The following is a 20165-nucleotide window of genomic DNA, read 5'->3' as shown; positions in this document are numbered from 1 at the left end:
GAAAATTGCAAAACTGTTTAGATTAGCAGAAGTTTCACACATCCAATGTGAAAGGAATAAATAATTGTCCTTAACAGTTTTGATCTTTGCTAATCATTGTATCCATATACCTGCCACTCCACCTGCTTTGTTTGCATTATAAAATACAAAACACTAACTGGAATGTGTTTTGCAATAAAAAGCACCATCATTCAGTCTTCCTTTAAACCAGAATTCATCCTTCTCTCAGCAAATCTTTTTAAGTGTATACATCTACAGATCTCCCCCATCAAATAACATAGCTGGTTCTTTTCACATTTAGAGACAGCACTTATAAAGGCTGACCCCTGTACGCCCCCTTTTACTCCCTATCTTTGTAGTATTGTGGTTATATTCAGGGGCCCTAGCTCCAGAGTTGACTGCACACACATGCAGCCACACAAAGAACACTGCACAGCCATTATGGACCTCAGGGGCCAGCCACCTTTAGCTAGTCAGAGGCAGAATTAACTGGCTCACACAGTGCTGGGCTTGTCTTGGCTACTGCTAACACTCAGATGAATGCGTTGTTTGTTTGTTTTTCTTCAGAAGAAATTTTGACAGGCCAAGTATATATTTAAACCTACTGTTTACCCTCTCAGGAATGCCACTCCTTTGCTGTAATCCCTGTCTGATGAGTAAGCTGAAGCTGAACGCCACAGACCAGTCTGAGCCTCTGGAGGGAGGGGTTGCCATTGTGTTCATCCCCCAAAGCATGACTGTCAGATTTATATCACCTCAGTGCATAAAGGGGTAGCTTTGTACCCTGGGGGGTTTCAGTAAAGCAGTAGGAGGACGGTTTTCATTTAACATGGGAGGAAATGAGATGCTCATACTTCTCCTAACCTAAATCAGGTACTTTGTATCTCCTTACTTTGCCATTTTTATCACCTCCAGTTGTTTGTACATTCTCTTTTTCCAGTCTTATTTTATTTCTATCTCTCAGTAGTGGGTTAGTGAGGCTTTTGGCCCATGTGCAAAGGCATTCCCAGGGTTTATGGCCCATGTGGAGGGAGGGCAGAGCTGTGTTTAGCCTCTGGCAGGACAGACAAAGATGTCTGACATTGTGCGAGGTTTAGCCATCCTCAACTCTCTACGGGGCAGCGTGGAATGTCTCTAATCAGTTCAGCATTGTGGTTCTCATACGTTCTCACTGTCATTTTCTGTGGCAGGCTTAGCAAAAATCTAGACAGGGCCACTAGTAGTTCTGTTTGTCGGGCCCAAGCTGTTTGTCATCTCGCTTCATTTTCTCCTTGCATTATCTGCTCATTTTTTCCAACCCACATGTTTATAGAATTGCAATAATTGCACGCTGTGCTCGACTCCCACTACGTGCTCCATATGTTGCGCACTCGGTCTTTCTCTCTTCGTTTTCCCTCCCTCTTTTTGCCTGAGAGGGCTTAACGCTGCTTCATAGCAGCAATCTTCTCTGGTGAGTGGCAGCTACTCTGCAGTGACAAAGATGCTGATTATAGTGGAAGTAACATTTGGTATCTGCTTTTTGTAAGTTTAGATTAACCCTGTGGATATGCTTGCATGTTTCCACTTGCCATACAGTGGCATGAAAAATGATTTTTTTTCCCCCTTCCCGATTTCTTATGATTTTGCTTTATTGTCAGTCTTCGATGTTTCAGATCGTCAAACTAACTTCACATCAAAGGTAACCTAAGTAAATACAAAACGTGGTTTTATTTCAAGGGGATAAAGCTTTTATAACCAACCTGACCATGTTTGACCATATAATTGTTAAATTATGGATTAAGTGTAGTTAACCATAATTTTACAACGTACCCCCACCCCGATCACTGCTTGACATGTAGAATGAAGAAACCCCTTAAATAGAACTTTTCTGACAACATGAAGTAGGTTTAAAAAAAAAAAAAAAAAAGGTAACACATCATGCCTAGATCTAAAAGAAATTCAACCGACAACCTCTTTATCAGTCTGGAAAGGATTAGAAAGATACTTCTAATCCTTTGAGATTCCAGTAAACAACAGTGAGATGCTGTGGAGTGAGCTTAAATAGCCCACTCATGCTCAAAAACCGTCTTAGGTGGTGTAAGGAGAGTGCACCAGATTTCCACAAAAGACTACTTGCTTCCTATCTTTGTAGTGTTGCATTTCTTGCAAACGTTCGATGCAAGTTGTTGTCGCTGGTTATTTGGTTTAATGGGCTTTTCCTTTGTCAGTTGTGGCCAGAGTGGTTTGGATAACTTGAGAATTGTTGCCTTAGACTTAATAAATGAAATCATCATTGGAAAGCTGGTTTTTGTTTTCACCCAGGTTGTCTTTGTCATTCTTATTTCTTTGCCAAAAAAAAAGCACAACAGAAGACATTTGGTGTTTCACTCTGATTTCAGCGCTTTTGCAGGCAGAGAATGACACACTCAGGTAACATTAATAGTCTCCTTAAATGATTAATAATGTAAAAGGAACCAGATAACGACTCGTCCTGCCGTTAGTCCTAGAAGGCAACCGTGTGGATAAGACGAGAGGTTGGGGTGGGTAGGCTGACTGCTGGGAGATGACGTCACTGCACATATTTCCTCACTCGTCTCACTCCATCAGTTTGGGTCTCTGTTGAATCACAAGAGTCTGTGTGTGGCTGCACACTGTGGTGTGCGTGCTCCTGTAATCATCCACAGCAGTAAATGCAGCTGACTGACTGCACGCCAGCTGCTGTTTAACACGTCCAGGCTCACTCTTTCACTCCCCTCCCGTCTCGATGGGTGCAGAGAGGGGAGAAAATCCAGAGGAAATAAAATGAAGATGTGTTGCAGAGGGGAAATAAAGAGTGGTTGTTCTGAGAAGTAAGGGAGAGAATGGGTAAAGCAGAGGTGGGCTTGAGGTTTCAGGGAGGTGATGATTTGCTTGGCTGTATGTGCTCCATCTCATCCCTCAGTGACATAGCATAACAACATAGGCTTTAAATATCTTTACACCGACCTCACACAGACTCGCTTGGATCTGGAAAGGGCGGATGAAGCATCTGTCTTTGATTACCATAACCTTTTACCCTGCTACATATTTTCCCTCCTGTCTGCAGGTGGGGCAGGTGTCTCAGTCTGTTTGCTCAGTGCGCCGCAGCCGAATCTTTAATCAAGATGGCTCAGGCCAATAGGACTGTGTCGCACTCCTTCAGCCTCTGCTAGTGTTCTTTCACACAACTGTGACGCTCTGTTAGGCTTAATATAAAGGCACAATAAATGTTTCATATCTTGAAATGAAAACAGAATTTTGTCCTTTTCATCTTTTACCTCAGCATGGGACTCGGGTTTTATGATTTCTGTGCAGCCCCCCTTTTCCTTTTCCGTTTCCCTTTCCTTGCCCATGTCTTTTTTTGTCCTCTAGCTTGAAAAGGCTCTTTACTACCTCAGTGCTGCCACTTGCTGGCCAAACATTAGATTACATTAACTTTCTGACATGCACTTAATGAAACGGCCAGTTGGTGGCAGCAATAAAGAAAGTGGCAACCATAGAAATATGTTGTCCCTGTACAAGAATGAGATTAATAAATTGTTGAATATTTTATTTATTGTCATTATGTAAAGAAGAAAATCTGTGACTCACCCTCTACCTCCCTCCACCACTTCCACTGTTTACTTAATTAAATCTGTAAATGCCCTGCAATCCCTTTTTAATTGACTTGGTCCCTCTGCAGGATTTTCGGCGTCCCTTTGCATAAGTCATGAACAATGCATCTGCACAGAGTCTCTGCTTGCCAAAAAGGCCAGCCTGTGACGTTGTAATCAAACTAAATGATGTCTGTTTATCTTGCTGTGGAAGCTCTCCGTGTCTCCTGTTCACTCGCTCTGTTTCTCTCCCTCTCTGTGTGTTTCAGAGTAAACGGGACCATCTGCTGATGAACGTGAAATGGTACTACCGCCAGTCAGAGGTGCCCGACTCCGTGTACCAGCACCTGGTGCAGGATCGCAACAATGAGAATGGTGAGAGTGGGTCGTATGGACAAAAATAGATACCCTTATCTCTGTGCATCACCACTCTCACACACACACTTGTCTGTGCTCCGCGGTCTGTTGGGTGATATGAGAGCTGGCTGTGAATTGCATCTCAAACAGAAACCAGATGACGCTATCCAAGGCAGCCAAGCCAATCCCGTGGAACCGTGCTGTTCCCCGGGTAACACTCCCTCAGGCCAGACAGCGGCACTGTCAAGTGTTAATAACCCGCAGTGTCATGTGGTCCTTGAGCACTCGCACTCTCGACACCGTCAGTGCCAGAGGACTCGCCGTGCTCTGACACATACTCAACCACAGGAACATGGGCCCTGCCAGGGATGGTTTGCTGCTGAACATCAAACCTGGAGAGATGGATACGTGTATAGGCTTTAACAAATAATTGGCATTGATTTGTTGATTTTCCAGATTTTTTTTCTCATCTTTAGTTTTCTAAATGACCAAATTCCCATAAGTCTTAATAAATGTTATGGATTTTATATTAATTTTCATTTGTATGACATTTGTGATCTTTTATTTGCCACATCACAGCTTCATGTTAACATTTTAGCCTTCGGTAATCTGGTTTTTGACTCACCTGTGCTTCCAGCGCTTTCTGTGACCTTCAGCTTCCTGAGGACTTTTCTCTGTGTCAGGTCTGCAGTGAAGCTCCATTAAGCCGACTGAATATTGCAGTGGCATGCAAAGTGTGACTTCTTGACCCTTTGATTATATTAGCCCACAGATACTGCATTCCAAGCATTCTCTTGAAATATTAATATTGCACGCACTCACATTGTAGCGACTATTTATTCATGATATATTCTGCAGTTTTAATTGTGTTGTGCCCTGATTTGGGAAACCTACAGACAAGATTACTGTTCCATCAGTTCAAGGTGAATAGTTTGTCCTCGGACGTCCAGAATGTTGTAATAAACATTTGAAAAAATCTAGAAATTTTAGCCTGAAAATGGGAAATTTTTTAATAAAAAATACGTAGGAACCCTATCGGCTCCAGTCGGCTCTGACTGGAGATCAGTAAGATACTGAAAAAACAGATTTTTTTTCAGTCATATTTTATTTATAGAGCACTTTTAATCCTCAGGTGTAACACAAAGTGATTTAGAGAGGTTAAAAACAAAGGCCAGAAAATGATAAACTGTTTAAATAAAAATAAATATTATTAAACTGGAACAAAATGTCAAGTTTGGGTAAAAAATGCAATGCAACTTCAAAATGCAATAAAGGAAAAACATTTTTACTTAAAATTAAAATAGCACAAAGCTGCTACTGCTATCAAGGAACTTGCAGCACATTTTTCCTTTAATAACCATGTAATTCTGGATTTAAAATGTTCACATGTGAGTTTGTGTATGTTAGAAAGAAAATAGGGCAGAACTCTGAAGGGCAGACCTAAAATCAATATCGGCTATTAAACCCTGATTGCCGTGTCTCTTTTGCATTTGGATAATGAAGCAGGCCGTTCCTCCTAGAAGCAGCTTCAGTTCAACAAAACATGCTGCTAATATTGGTCAGTCCTTGCAGCGCCTTGGATGATTAGGGTTGTAGTCGTCACATTGCTGGAGCAGGTTGGCCCCAGCATGCCACAGCTCTCTACTAGATTTGTGTTGAACAGCACTAAGGCCATCTCAGTAAGCCTGAAGGTGTACTTTATTGAATTCAGCAGCAAAATATTGAGCTACTTAGATGACATGTGCACCCATGGCTTTATGAATGTGATAGAAAAAAAAGGGAAGAAGTTGATCTTAGTTGCTTCTTTGTAATAAAATAATGGGTTTGTCGTTTTATGCAGATGATAAATGTGTGTCATTGAGCATATTCCCGTTCTCCTTCCTGCAGATTCTGGTCGCGAGCTGGTCATCACAGACCCGGTGATCAGGAGTCGAGAACTCTTCATCTCTGACTACGTGGACACATATCATGCTGCTGCTCTCAGGTACGTCAGCACAAACAATGCAGTGCTTTGTAATCACAGCTCTCATCGTTTGTATGAGATTTCTTTTAAATTCAGCTGTCTGCCCTTTCAGTCTAGTTACTCAAAGGTTTATATAACAAATGTGGCATACTCTAAATGTATCATTTTGCTCCCATGTTTTATTTCATGCAGGTTGTACATGTATCACAGAAAAAGTGAGCCACTTTTTGTGGCGCCCTCTGCTGTCCATTAGATCTCACAATTCTTTGTCAATAAACTGTAATTCATATAAAGTTAAATTATATTATTATGTGTATTTTCAGATAAACACCACTATTATATAATGCTTTCCCCTGTGCAGGTCACAGTTCTCTATTAAATATCCTGATTTGTATTTTCTAAGCGGTAAAATGATGATGTTATTCCTGCATTTCAGTTTAAACATTCCTCATAAGATGTGTAAAGATATAAGCAATAACTCCTGCCTTTTTCCTGTCAAAGCTCCATTTAATGTGCTTTAGCATCAAGTACACTCCAGAAGTACCTGTCTGTAGCTCTGCAGTGCAGCTGATGGCACCTTCTCTGCTTAATGTCAGCAGAAATGCACACAGTCAATAACCACTCTTTGTCCCTGCCTCCGTCTCTTCACCCGCTCCTGGCTAAGCACCCCTCCCCGCTCCCCCATTTCTCTTTAACCAGAACCATGTGTGAGCAGTAAAGCCATGTCTTCCAGAAACCACTGATTTCAGGGAAAATTAGCTGCAACCTCTCCTACACAGAGCTCCCTTTGATTTGACTTATTCTCCAGGCTTTAGATAAACGGGAAGGAATTCCAGTGGGATGCTGTAATGCCGCAGCTCTACGAAGCCGGCTCCCCTTAGCACCCTTTAATCTTTTCAGGGAGAGGAAGATACTGTTTCTGTGCTTGGCAGCCGAGCCCCATATGCGTGTGATGTCTGTTATTTTGATAGAGTGAGACACCAGGGTGCTGGAAACGGGAAATGGTATCAAGATGTGGTCAGAGCCTCAGTCCCCCCCACCCCCTCTCTGCTGATCGGGGGGTAGTCATGGTGGAGGGGGGAGGCAGGCAGGTTAAAAATCTCTCTAGATCTCTGTGGTGTCTGTCTCCAACACCTCAGCATCTCGCGATGAGTTGAAGCAGACATGTTCAGCTGATGTTTACAGCTTCAGCACACAGAGCCTGACGCCTCATCATCATCAACAGTCACTGACAGACAATAGAACTTGCTGCTTGGATTTTTGCCTCCAATAAATAAACATCCTCTTAATTACATATACCTCTGCTCAAGCTTCTCTTTGTCATTATCATTGTTTTTGTCTTAGAGTTTGTCTTCTGTTTTGCAGGGGGAAATGCAACATTTCCCATTTCTCTGACATTTTTGCTGCCCGGGAGTTCAAAGCCCGGATTGACTCCTTTTTCTACATCCTCGGATACAACCCAGAGACCAGGTGAGCTGCTGCTGTCTGTTTACCTCCAACAAATAAATTAGAATGGTTCCTCAAGCAGTATCTTACAAAAGGATTCAAGCCTCTTGAACCTTTCTCAGATTCCGTCGTATTATAACTACAAATTTCCACTTACCTTTTGGGATTTTACACAACACAAAATAGCACGCAAAATTGTAAAGCTGACAAAATGATTTGACTGGAGGAGCTGCAAAGATGCACAGCTTAGGTGGTTCAATGTTTTGACAGGACAACTCCTTGTTTTGAACTCTACTAATCTGGCCAATGTGGAAGTGTCAAGAAGAAACCTCTTGTTAGGGGAAACCAGTATAGAGTCCTGTTTTCTGGTTAAATAAGACCAAACCTGAACTTTCTGGTGTACATGCAAAATGTGTGACTGAAAACTGACACTGCAAATTTCTCTGAACACAGCTGTTTCCAGGATGACACATGGTAGTGGCAGCATCAAGCTGTGGAGAAGGCTTTTCTTCAGGAGGAAACAGGGAAGCTGTTCAGAATTTTATTGAAGTTCAAGGGGTATAAATACTTTTGCAAGGGACTATGTAAATTAGGTGAATAATATACTCACTTTTCAAAGTGACAGTCAAAGACTCAAAGTAATGAGTTTACTTTCACTTGTCAAAAAGCATCAATAACCTAACATAATAACAACATAATGTGTTTGGTTCAAAGAACTTATTAGAAAATAATACTAAGACTTAATTAAATATAGGTTCTCGTTAAATTTTCTCCGTGGCAATCAAGGCTTTTGCTAAATTTAGGCCCTGTTTGCACGACACTTTTTGGTTAAAACAGGACAGTTTTGTTGATTTTTATTAATTTATTTTTTAACTGTTCGTGTACACGACAATGGCGTGCGTTTTCTTTGACAACGGCACCATTTAACAACGGGTTCCATAGTGGAAGGATCCCGGTCTCCGTCGTCGCATGCACAAGAAAAACTGAATCTCCCCTCACAGGGAAGCACTGGAACATCCCAGTGTGACTGCAATCACCAGAAATTAATGTGTGCGCAAACAGCATAATGGATGCCGATCAGTTTAAAAAAAGTAATCTTTGCATAAATCTGTGTATTTCTTCTGCCATGATTCCCAGTCATTGTTCTCTTGAAATCTGGTGCTTTTTTAATTCAGAATCACCTGAAGCAACAGATGAACCTCGTCATCTGTCCACATAAACTACAAGCTTATTTAGTGCATGTTGAGTTTTAAAGAAGCATACCGCTTACTAGTGGCGTGTGTGTGTGTGTGTACACTGCTCAAAAAAAATAAAGGGAACACTCAAATAACACATCCTAGATATGAATGAATGAAATATTCTCATTTAATACTTTGTTCTGTGTAAAGTTGAATGTGCTGACAACAAAATCACACAAAAATCATCAATGGAAATCAAATTTATGAACCAATGGAGGCCTGGATTTGGAGTCACACACAAAATGAAAGTGGAAAAACACACTACAGGCTGATCCAACTTTGATGTAATGTCCTTAAAACAAGTTAAAATGAGGCTCAGTATTGTGTGTGGCCTCCACGTGCCTCTATGACCTCCCTACAACACCTGGACATGCTCCTGATGAGACGGCGGATGGTCTCCTGAGGGATCTCCTCCCAGACCTGGACTAAAGCATCCACCAACTCCTGGACAGTCTGTGGTGCAACGTGACGTTGGTGGATGGAGCGAAACATGATGTCCCAGATGCCCTCAATCGGATACAAGTCTGGGGAACGGGCGGGCCAGTCCATAGCTTCAATGTCTTCATCTTGCAGGAACTGCTGACACACTCCAGCCACATGAGGTCTAGCATTGTCCTGCATTAGGAGGAACCCAGGGCCAACCGCACCAGCATATGGTCTCACAAGGGGTCTGAGGATCTCATCTCGGTACCTAATGGCAGTCAGGCTACCTCTGGTGAGCTCATGGAGGGCCGTGTGGCCCTCCAAAGAAATGCCACCCCACACTATTACTGACCCACTGCCAAACCGGTCATGCTGAAGGATGTTGCAGGCAGCAGATCACTCTCCACGGTGTCTCCAGACTCTGTCACGTCTGTCACATGTGCTCAGTGTGAACCTGATTTCATCTGTGAAGAGCACAGGGCGCCACTGGCGAATTTGCCAATCCTGATGTTCTCTGGCAAATGCCAAGCGTCCTGCATGGTGTTGGGCTGTGAGCACAACCCCTATTTGTGGACGTCGGGCCCTCATACCATCCTCATGGAGTCGGTTTCTAACCGTTTGTGCAGACACATGGACATTTGTGGCCTGCTGGAGGTCATTTTGCAGGGCTCTGGCAGTGCTCCTCCTGTTCCTTCTTGCACAAAGGCGGAGGTAGCGGTCCAGCTGCTATGTTGTTGCCCTCCTACATCCTCCTCCACATCTCCTGGTGTACTGGCTTGTCTCCTGGTAGCACCTCCAGGCTCTGGACACTACGCTGACAGACACAGCAAACCTTCTTGCCACAGCTCGCATTGATGTGCCATCCTGGATGAGCTGCACTACCTGAGCCACTTGTGTGGGTTGTAGAGTCCGTCTCATGCTACCATGAGTGTGAAAGCACCACCAACATTCAAAAGTGACCAAAACATCAGCCAGAAAGCATAGGTACTGAGAAGTGGTCTGTGGTCCCCACCTGCAGAACCACTCCTTTATTGAGTGTGTTTTGCTAATCGCCAAAGATTTCCCCCTGTTGTCTATTTCATTTGCACAACAGCTGTGAAATTGATTGTCAATCAGTGTTGCTTCCTAAGTGGACAGTTTGATTTCACAGAAGTTTGATTTACTTGGATTTATATTGTGTTGTTTAAGTGTTCCCTTTATTTTTTTGAGCAGTGTGTATATATATATATATATATATATATATATATATATATATATATATAAATTAATTTATACTGAACAAAAAGGTGTGAAACAACTGAAAATATGTCTTATATTCTAGGTTCTTCAAAGTAGTCACCTTCTGCTTTGATTACTGCTCCACACACTCTTGGTATTCTGTTGATGAGCTTCAAGAGGTAGTCCCCTGAAATGGTTTTCCAACAGTCTTGAAGGAGTTCCCAGAGATGCTTAGCACTTGTTGGCCCTTTTGCATTCACTCTGCGGTCCAGCTCACCCCAAACCATCTAGATTCCCATCACTCTCCTTCTTGGTCAAATGGCCCTTACACAGCCTGGAGGTGTGTTTGGGGTCATTGTCCTGTTGAAAAATAAATGATGGTCCAACTAAACGCAAACCGGATGGAATAGCATGCCGCTGCAAGATGCTGTGGTAGCCATGCTGGTTCAGTATACCTTCAATTTTGAATAAATCCCCAACAGTGTCACCAGCAAAGCACCCCCACACCTCACACCTCCTCCTCCATGCTTCATGGTGGGAACCAGGCATGTAGAGTCCATCCGTTCACCTCTTCTGTGCCGCACAAAGACACGGTGTTAGAACCAAAGATCTCAAACGTGGACTCATCAGACCAAAGCACAGATTTCCACTGGTCTAATGTCCATTCCTTGTGTTCTTTAGCCCAAACAAGTCTCTTCTGCTTGTTGCCTGTCCTCAGCAGTGGTTTCCTAGCAGCTATTTTACCATGAAGGCCTGATTCACACAGTCTCCTCTTAAGTTGTTCTAGAGATGTGTCTGCTGCTAGAACTCTGTGTGGCATTGACCTGTTCTATAATATGAGTTGCTGTTAACCTGCGATTTCTGAGGCTGGTGACTCGGATGAACTTATCGTCCGCAGCAGAGGTGACTCTTGGTCATCCTTTGCTGGGGCGGTCCTCATGTGAGCCAGTTTCTTTGTAGAGCTTGATGGTTTTTGCGACTGCACCTGGGGACACTTTCAAAGTTTTTCCAATTGTTTGGACTGACTGACCTTCATTTCTTAAAGTAATGATGGCCACTCGTTTTTCTTTACTTAGCTGCTTTTTTCTTGCCATAATACAAATTCTAAGTCTATTCAGTAGGACTATCAGCTGTGTACTGTATCCACCTCCTGCACAACACAACTGATGGTCCCAACCCCATTTATAAGGCTTGAAATCCCACTTATTAAACTTGACAGGGCACACCTGTGAAGTGAAAACCATTTCAGGTGACTACCTCTTGAAGCTCATCAACAGAATACCAAGAGTGTGTGGAGCAGTAATCAAAGCAAAAGGTGGCTACTTTGAAGGACCTAGAATATAAGACATATTTTCAGTTGTTTCACACTTTTTTGTTCAGTATATAATTCCACATGTGTTAATTTTAATTTGATGCCTTCAGTGTGAAGCTACAATATTCATAGTCATGAAAGTAAAGAAAACTGTTTGAATGAGAAGGTGTGTCCAAACCTTTGGTCTGTACTGTATATATATGAATGGTTGGGCCCATAGTTTCCTCTGACTGCAGCCTGTTTAAGAAAAAATACTCTACGATGTTTCATATTCATCTTCTACCTGCTGTACTTATGTCTTTTCTGTATGTATCTTTTTAACTATCTATATACAGGGGTTGAACAATGAAACTGAAACACCTGGCTTTAGACCACAATAATTTATTAGTATGGTGTAGGGCCTCCTTTTGCGGCCAATACAGCGTCAATTCGTCTTGGGAATGACATATACAAATCCTGCACAGTGGTCAGAGGGATTTTAAGCCATTCTTCTTGCAGGATAGTGGCCAGGTCACTACGTGATACTGGTGGAGGAAAATGTTTCCTGACTGGCTCCTCCAAAACACTCCAAAGTGGCTCAATAATATTTAGATCTGGTGACTGTGCAGGCCATGGGAGATGTTCAACTTCACTTTCATGTTCATCAAACCAATCTTTCACCAGTCTTGCTGTGTGTATTGGTGCATTGTCATCCTGATACACGGCACCGCCTTCAGGATACAATGTTTGAACCATTGGATGCATATGGTCCTCAAGAATGGTTTGGTAGTCCTTGGCAGTGACGTGCCCATCTAGCACAAGTATTGGGCCAAGGGAATGCCATGATATGGCAGCCCAAACCATCACTGATCCACCCCCATGCTTCACTCTGGGCATGCAACAGTCTGGGTGGTACGCTTCTTTGGGGCTTCTCCACACCGTAACTCTCCCGGATGTGGGGAAAACAGTAAAGGTGGACTCATCAGAGAACAATACATGTTTCACATTGTCCGCAGCCCAAGATTTGCGCTCCTTGCACCATTGAAACCGACGTTTGGCATTGGCATGAGTGACCAAAGGTTTGGCTATAGCAGCCCGGCCGTGTATATTGATCCTGTGGAGCTCCCGACGGACAGTTCTGTTGGAAACAGGAGAGTTGAGGTGCACTTTTAATTCTGCCGTGATTTGGGCAGCCGTGGTTTTATGTTTTTTGGATACAATCCGGGTTAGCACCCGAACATCCCTTTCAGACAGCTTCCTCTTGCGTCCACAGTTAATCCTGTTGGATGTGGTTCGTCCTTCTTGGTGGTATGCTGACATTACCCTGGATACCGTGGTTCTTGATACATCACAAAGACTTGCTGTCTTGGTCACAGATGCGCCAGCAAGACGTGCACCAACAATTTGTCCTCTTTGTAACTCTGGTATGTCACCCATAATATTGTGTGCATTTCAATATTTTGAGCAAAACTGTGCTCTTACCCTGCTAATTGAACCTTCACACTCTGCTCTTACTGGTGCAATGAAGACTGGCTACCAGGCTGGTCCAATTTAGCCATGAAACCTCCCACACTAAAATGACAGGTGTTTCAGTTTCATTGTCCAACCCCTGTATATATATATATATTACCTGCCATGATCCTCTTTGGGGGGGCGGTGGTCTTGTTGGCATGGTGCCCCCCTTGGATAATGGTAGGGGAAACGCTGTTCCTGTATATTTAAAGCTCATAGAATTCAACTAAAATAAAAGCAGAGCTGTTGATTTTCTAATTATTCATTCAATGGCAGTTGGATAAATTGTTTCTTAACATCCAACGGTATAAATGTTCTATTACTATTTCACCAACACATTTAAGGCATGAAACGTATTAGTTTTTACATCGTTCTGCTTTTTGCGACGGTGGTACATACTCCAATGATGCCGTCTGCTCCTTACTCTGATAATCTTATCAGTAAACAAAGTGTGATCCTAATGCAGTGTAATTATGGAAAATGATCTGGGGAAACCCCTGTGGCTTCTAAATTGTTTTGGCATTGATTAGATTAGTTAAATTATGCACCAGGTTTTAATTACTGATCTATTTTTTTTGTTTTCACATTCAAATGGTGACACATTACAGCCAGAAAAGCATAGGTGTAAATAGATAAAATCCTGATTACTTTGCTATTTTATTGTTAGGATCTTTGTTTTTTGTCATTCTTCAAGTCTTTCTTTACTTCTTATTTTGTTTAATAAGCGTTAATGACTTCTCTACAAAATATTAGCATGTATATAAACACTGTTGCAAATGACCTTTTAATAGCTGTTTTGTTGGTTAAATGGTGTGTTTATTATTTCTTATATAGAAATTAGTTGAGCTGCTTCGAACATGCTGTGGGCCTGGAGGAATAGTGAGAGGGCATCTAAGATGTGGGCTGCACGGTGGCGCAGTTGGTAGCACTGATGCCTTGCAGCAAGAAGGTCCTGGGTTCGATTCCCGGCCGGGGGTCTTTCTGCATGGAGTTTGCATGTTCTCCCCGTGCATGCGTGGGTTCTCACCGGGTACTCTGGCTTCCTCCCACAGTCCAAAGACATGCCTGTTAGGTTAATTGGTCTCTCTAAATTGCCCTTAGGTGTATGAATGAGGGTGTGCATGGTTGTTTGTGTGTTGCCCTGCGATGGACTGGCGACCTGTCCAGGGTGTACCCCGCCTCTTGCCCATAGACTGCTGGAGATAGGCACCAGCTCCCCCGCCACCCACTATGGAATAAGCGGTAGAAAATGACTGACTGACATCTAAGATGTTTAATTTGCAGTGGAATAACAAAACTAACGCAGTGAAAAGTCGGTTCTGATTTGAGAAATTGGTCTCTTCATTGGGTCAGTTAGCAGCAGCTGAGTCCATCGCTGTACATTAGGCAGGTACAGAAGATAGATCTCAGTCTGGTTCTTTTTGCACAGTAAGTTTCATCTCCCTTCAAATGGTTATATCCAGTCCTCACTGTTACAAATGGGATTTTTTCCATGCTGCTAAAAGTGAGTTAAATAATCTGATAATGGAATAAGGCTGCATATGAGAAACATCTTGCAATGGGGATATTAAATATGTGATGATATCTACTGCAGAATAATTTCCTTTTCTCTTCCTAATTTATTTTAACAATATTTCCGACTCTTTGAGATTTGTTGTAGCTTGAGCACTATGATCTGTCTCAGGAGTAGGTATCCACTGCAATGACTCTGTATCTTAAAGGCTGACCACCTTATTGGCATGCAACGCATGGATTCATCACACTTTGAATATAATAGTCATCAAATAATGCATTCCAAATAGTCCTTTGCAAAAAAAAAAACAACTATTGTACACCCTGACATTGCAATTCTAACGTATAGTGGCTTGAATTTACCTTCTTACATATTTATTTGGTTTTTACTTTCGGTTTCACTTCAAATCATCAAACAAAGGTTAATATCGAACATAAATAATCTGAATAATCACGAATACTGTTTTTAAGTAGGATTTAATTTATTAAGGGGAGAAAAGCTATCCACTCTATCCTGGCCCTGTGTGGAAAGTGTACCACAAACACCCCCTATCCACACTACCTCTACACCCCCACCCCTGTTAAGTAAATAACAGTGATTAACCACAAAGCCTAGTTCAGTTTCACTAGCCACGCTCGGGCCCGATTTCATCTATCAAAGTGAAAACAAAGGATACAAAGGAACCTAGGACCATGTCTAATGCACTGCAGACCTTACGTGCCTCATTTAAGATCACTGCTCATGATTTAACCATAAGGAGACTGACTGGGTAAAAATGGCTATCATGGGAAAACTCCATGGTAAAAACCACTGCATATTTGCCAAAAAACATCTTGATAATTCCCAAGACCTTTGGGAAAACATTCTGTGGACTAATGAGAGAAATGTGAGACTTTGGTCTCAGATGTAACGGGTGTCCATCCCATTACATCTGGTGCAAAACCACCACAACATTTAAGAAATAAAACAGAGCCGTGGTGGTGGCTGTGTGGTGATCTAGCGCTGCATGTCAGAGACAAGAAGTGTCTCACCTAGGGTATTTCAAGGGGTAATACTAACTGTAAGGGGGTAGGGTGTCTCACCATTTTTCCTTTTTGTTCTTTACCTCTGATTAAATCACTTTCTTTTCCAAACATAAATTTAAAAAAAATATGGCATTGATATGTAAACATGTGTTAACAAAACAGAATATTTAATGGGGTATCCGTTTTTTCCCACCTGATTTCATAGTCTTCGTATAATTTTAAACGTTTTTGTATTGACTTTTTAGGAACAAGTCACATTGTTTTACATGGTACATAGACATTTGTAACTGTCTTAGAACAGTCACTGTTTTTAGAGGCTGAGTGGTTTCATATCTGTGTTTTCATGCAGTAGCTTCTCTGAATGCAGTGAAGAAGTTGTGTGTTTGTGTGTGTGTGTATAAAGAAATTCACTTTAGATGCTGAGCTGTATTTGCGCAGAATGGGAGAACCTCTTTGGCAGCCATCTACTGGTCTTGGTAGGAGCATCTCTCATGTTGCACTGACAGCAGTCCGTGTTGTTGGCACCGGGGGTTGCCGATGAAGACCCCCCTCGTCCTCCTCCTCCTTCTTGCCTCTCCTCCTCTGCTCGTTGGGTATTCAGAGCGAGGTATCTGCAGCATGATCACAGCGCAGAGATGGATCCCACACCATCCTGCATGTGGCTCCTTGTGTGTTTACGTGCTTTTTTTTTTTTTTGAGTGAGGTCGCGGCACATGCTCAGTAGAGCCCACAGAGGAGCGAGTGGAGCTCTTGACGCTGTGCGTGCAGGCTGAGGTCACAGCACAAGCTCAGTGAGCACCTCTCCGTGGCAGGCGAATGCGTGCTTCTCCATTTTGAGCGCCTAGGAATAGGTGTGAGAGGAGGGAGTTTAATCCGGCGAGCGACGCACACACGGTGTCACCACCCAGCCTCGGGGCTCCATGTCAGAAATGGACGATCTGTTCAACCCCCGGAGGTAGGTCCGCGCTCCTCTTTTCTCCCTCGCCGGTGTTACAGCTGTAGTGTCGGCTCGTCATATTTTTATGGGGCTGTCTGATTGAGCTGGGATGTTTGCTTGCTGTCCGCTTTGCTGTCATTGCGCTGGAGCGGCTGTGTTTGTGTCGTGGAGAAGGAAAGATGTGTTCAGCCTGTCACCGCAGCTTTGCATCCCGTTACCCGTTTACCCTGTCAATAACTGGAGAAATGTACCGTTACACCTTAAAGCCACATCTAATAATGTCCAGCTAAATGCACGGTGTTTGCAGCGGGGCTTGCCCAAACAGCCGAGCCGATAAATGTGCTCCCAGCTGGGTTATTATAACTGGATGAGACGGGCTCCATTTTGCGGCTCCTGTTTACAGCAAAGCTGACATGGCGTGTTAAAGCGTCGCTGAGCTGCAATCATAACTCATACTACTAATACTACAAATACTAATAGCTTAAAGTTGGTCTGTCTTAGCCGGACTGCAATTATGTCAGTGTGCCACAAGTCTGGCGCTCTGATTGGCTGAAATTGATGGAATGGGAGGGGTTTTCCTTGATTACACGCGTACCAAGTTGCCCTGACTGTCACGTTGTTTGGGTGTTGGAAATAAGCCTGTAATGACTTGACAATATTGTGTGCTAATGCTGATTTTAAGCTGAACTTGTTGTGAAGGGACAGGGTTAACATTGTTAATAATAATTTTAATTATATTCTCCCAAAATATTTTTGCTCAAAAACTTACTTAGTTATATTTGAATTATTTACAAAGGACTGGTTTTATTACACATATAAGACCTACATTTTTGCAGTGTGCTGTTTCTGTTCAGGTCTGCCTACAGTCTGTAGAGATGCACCGATCAGGCTTTTACCGGTAGACATCTATTTCCAATTTCCTTTGAGATCTTACCTGCTGGTTTTCTTTTTTTTCCCCTCTAAAGATTATAATACATAAAAGAAAAAACATGCTGCAGCTTTGATTGAGGTATTTGTTTTGAATGCAACAAAATGAAGACATTGAAATATTATCCTCTTTTTATATTTTCAAGCTTGTGTTCCTAACCTTTTATAGGATTTTTTTTTTTCTTTTACCTAAAGTGTAACAAAGTGCATGCTGTTGGTTGATGTTGTTGGAAGCTCAAAATGGTGAGAGTTCTTAGTTTTGATGCCTAAAAGGAATGAATTAAAATCTGCTTTTACAGTATTTGACCTGCTGATCAATGGAAATCGGCTAGCACCGATTTGAACCAATTATTAGTTGCATTTCTGTTTTTAAGGAAACTCCTGAAACCTTTCTGCTGTAGTCTGTGTTTTGTCTCACCTCTGAGGACCTTTGCAGCAGTAAAGCATGGTTTTCATCAGACATGCTGTTTTTATCCTGGAACATAGGTCCTCATTTGTTATCCTTACAACCTCCTGCCAAATGTACTGTGGACCTGAGCAACTGCAGATTGTCTGAAACACATTTGCACAACTTTGGTTGTTAAGAACACAAGCCTTGTTAGTCCAAAGTATGTTTATTTTGCTTTTTTGTTTCTCTGTAAACCTCAAGCAGACAATAATTTATTGCATAATATGATATGTTTGTATATAATGTAGTGCAAGCTTTCAAGTCTTTCTCTTAAATAGATCTAAAGAAACAGCTATCATACATCTTCACAAACGGTGGATTAAAAGATGCACCGATCAATTACCCAGAGATCGGAATTGGTCAATTTTCCCTTTATTGGGTCCTGACTGGTTAAATACTGAAAGGTCTGATTTTTTTTGTTGGTTTTCTATCAGGCGACTGTGGCTCAGTAGGAAGAGTAGTCGTCTTGCAATCAGAAGGTTGTGGGTTTGATTCCAGCTTCCTCCTGCCATATGTCGATGTGCCCCTGGGCAAGGCACTTAACCTCAAGTTGCCTACCGATCTGCGTATCGGTGTATGAATGTGTGAGCGTTAGTGAGTGCAATTGGGTGAATGTGGCTCTAGTGTAAAGCGCTTTGAGTGATCTGTATGACTGGAAAAGTACTATATAAGTTCAGTCCATTTACCATTTATTTATTAACTGCATTAAAATTAAGGACTGCCACCATTTTGATCTATAAACTCATCAACCACTGGCGTGCATTTTACTGAGTTTAATAACAGCAGAAAACAGCAGAAAAATAAAACTGAATTGCACTAATTGTCTGTCAGATTAGTGAGAGTATGAAAACAAGATCCTGACTGTATAATCTGTAGGGTCATTCATTCACAGAATTGGTAAATCTCTCATGGTTTTCTGAGTCATCAGCACTGAGATTCACCCGTCAGGCTTTTCTTGGCCGATACTATTTCTGGTTTTCTTAAAGGTGTGACCTGCTGATTCTGATTTTGACCAATTAGGATTTTTGTTCTTTTTCTGAGGAAAATCACACACAACACAGGATAATGTGCTGGAAGTTCTTTGATTAAGTTAGTAGTTCTGCATCTAACAAAAATTAGGAAAATGACAGATGATCCTAATTTGTGCATCAAAGCATGTGTGTCAATCCTTTAACTAAGTTTTACTAAAAATCAAAGTACATACTGTAGGTTGGTGTGTTTATAGAGGAAGAAAGGTGAGATTTCTTTGACTTAATAGGAAAATAAAATTATGATCTTACTGATTTTGACCTAACAATCAGTGATTGGAGCCGATCAAGGATTCCAATCTGCAAATGAATGATTGGTGCGCCTCTAGAAACTAATATATTTTATCTGCAGTGTTCATCCCTCTTTGTTTTTAATGTTAGACATTTTATTGTATTACATCTGGTTTTTCATAGCTGCTGTGAATGTTTGTTATAAAATAGAATATTGCAGCACCCTCATGAACAGGGAACTATTAAGGCGAGGGTTACCTACCGCAGCTGAATTTATTATTTATTTTATTTGTGCTGGGTTTGTGTCTAGGTCTGTGCCAGCACCCCTGTCAGCCATAGTTCAGATTACACCTTTAATCACCCGGTCCTGTCACAGAAACTGTGTAGGAGGAGACGTGTTGGGAAGGGAAGGGAGAGCCTGAGTACCACATGGTTTGTGTGGATGCAAGGATCATAAAGAGAACCAGAGGGTTTTGGCCTCTTGAGTTTCCTCCAGGTTTGGGTGATGGAGTGCGAGCTTTTCCGGGTGCAAATCATGCTGACAGATTCTGGGCCGCCTCGTATTCGCTTGTATGAAAATCAGAACCGTTGCCTTGGCAACACGGGAGGGAAAAGGCTTTTCAAAAGGAACATCTTGTCATTTTCTTTAATCCACTGCAGCTGGAGAATCCGAACACTATTATTAAACAGCAGTTTCTATGGCTACCAGCGTTTGTACCAGCAGCCCCTTCCAGAGGCTCCTCGCTCTGCACATCCACAGCCAGCGACTCCACATCCTTTCCTCCTCCTCCTGCTTTTTTATTGCTGCATCCATAATATGAGGCCTGCACATTTTCTCTGAACAGCAGTGTAGGGAATATTCTCCTGAAATCTCTATTTGCTTCTCAGAATAAAACACCATGTTCTTATTGCCCTTTGACACATTTATCTTCTTTGTTGCCATGATCCTCTCTTTGTCATAAGTTCATATTTAAGTACTTTTTATTTTTGCCTTCCTACCACAGTCTTGTGGTTTTTG

At 42.2% G+C, this 20165-nt stretch overlaps 1 protein-coding gene across 6 annotated transcripts in view; it reads left to right on the top strand.

Moving 5' to 3' along the window:
• rerea (arginine-glutamic acid dipeptide (RE) repeats a) overlaps window positions 1-20165 on the top strand; it is a 191247-nt gene that overhangs the window by 132831 nt on the left and 38251 nt on the right. For 5 of the 6 annotated variants that reach the window (XM_047391703.1, XM_047391625.1, XM_047391872.1 and 2 more), the window contains 3 exons: window positions 3860-3965; window positions 5835-5931; window positions 7276-7380. In XM_047391703.1, coding sequence (XP_047247659.1) covers window positions 3860-3965; window positions 5835-5931; window positions 7276-7380 — 308 coding nt within the window. Of the gene's footprint in view, window positions 1-3859; window positions 3966-5834; window positions 5932-7275; window positions 7381-16346; window positions 16532-20165 lie in introns of those variants that run through there. The other variant, XM_047392044.1, reaches the window with a different exon arrangement.

This window comes from Girardinichthys multiradiatus, chromosome 1 (genome assembly GCF_021462225.1).
Source record: "Girardinichthys multiradiatus isolate DD_20200921_A chromosome 1, DD_fGirMul_XY1, whole genome shotgun sequence".
Lineage (NCBI taxonomy): Eukaryota > Metazoa > Chordata > Actinopteri > Cyprinodontiformes > Goodeidae > Girardinichthys > Girardinichthys multiradiatus.
This window is presented reverse-complemented; position numbering and strand designations above follow the sequence as displayed.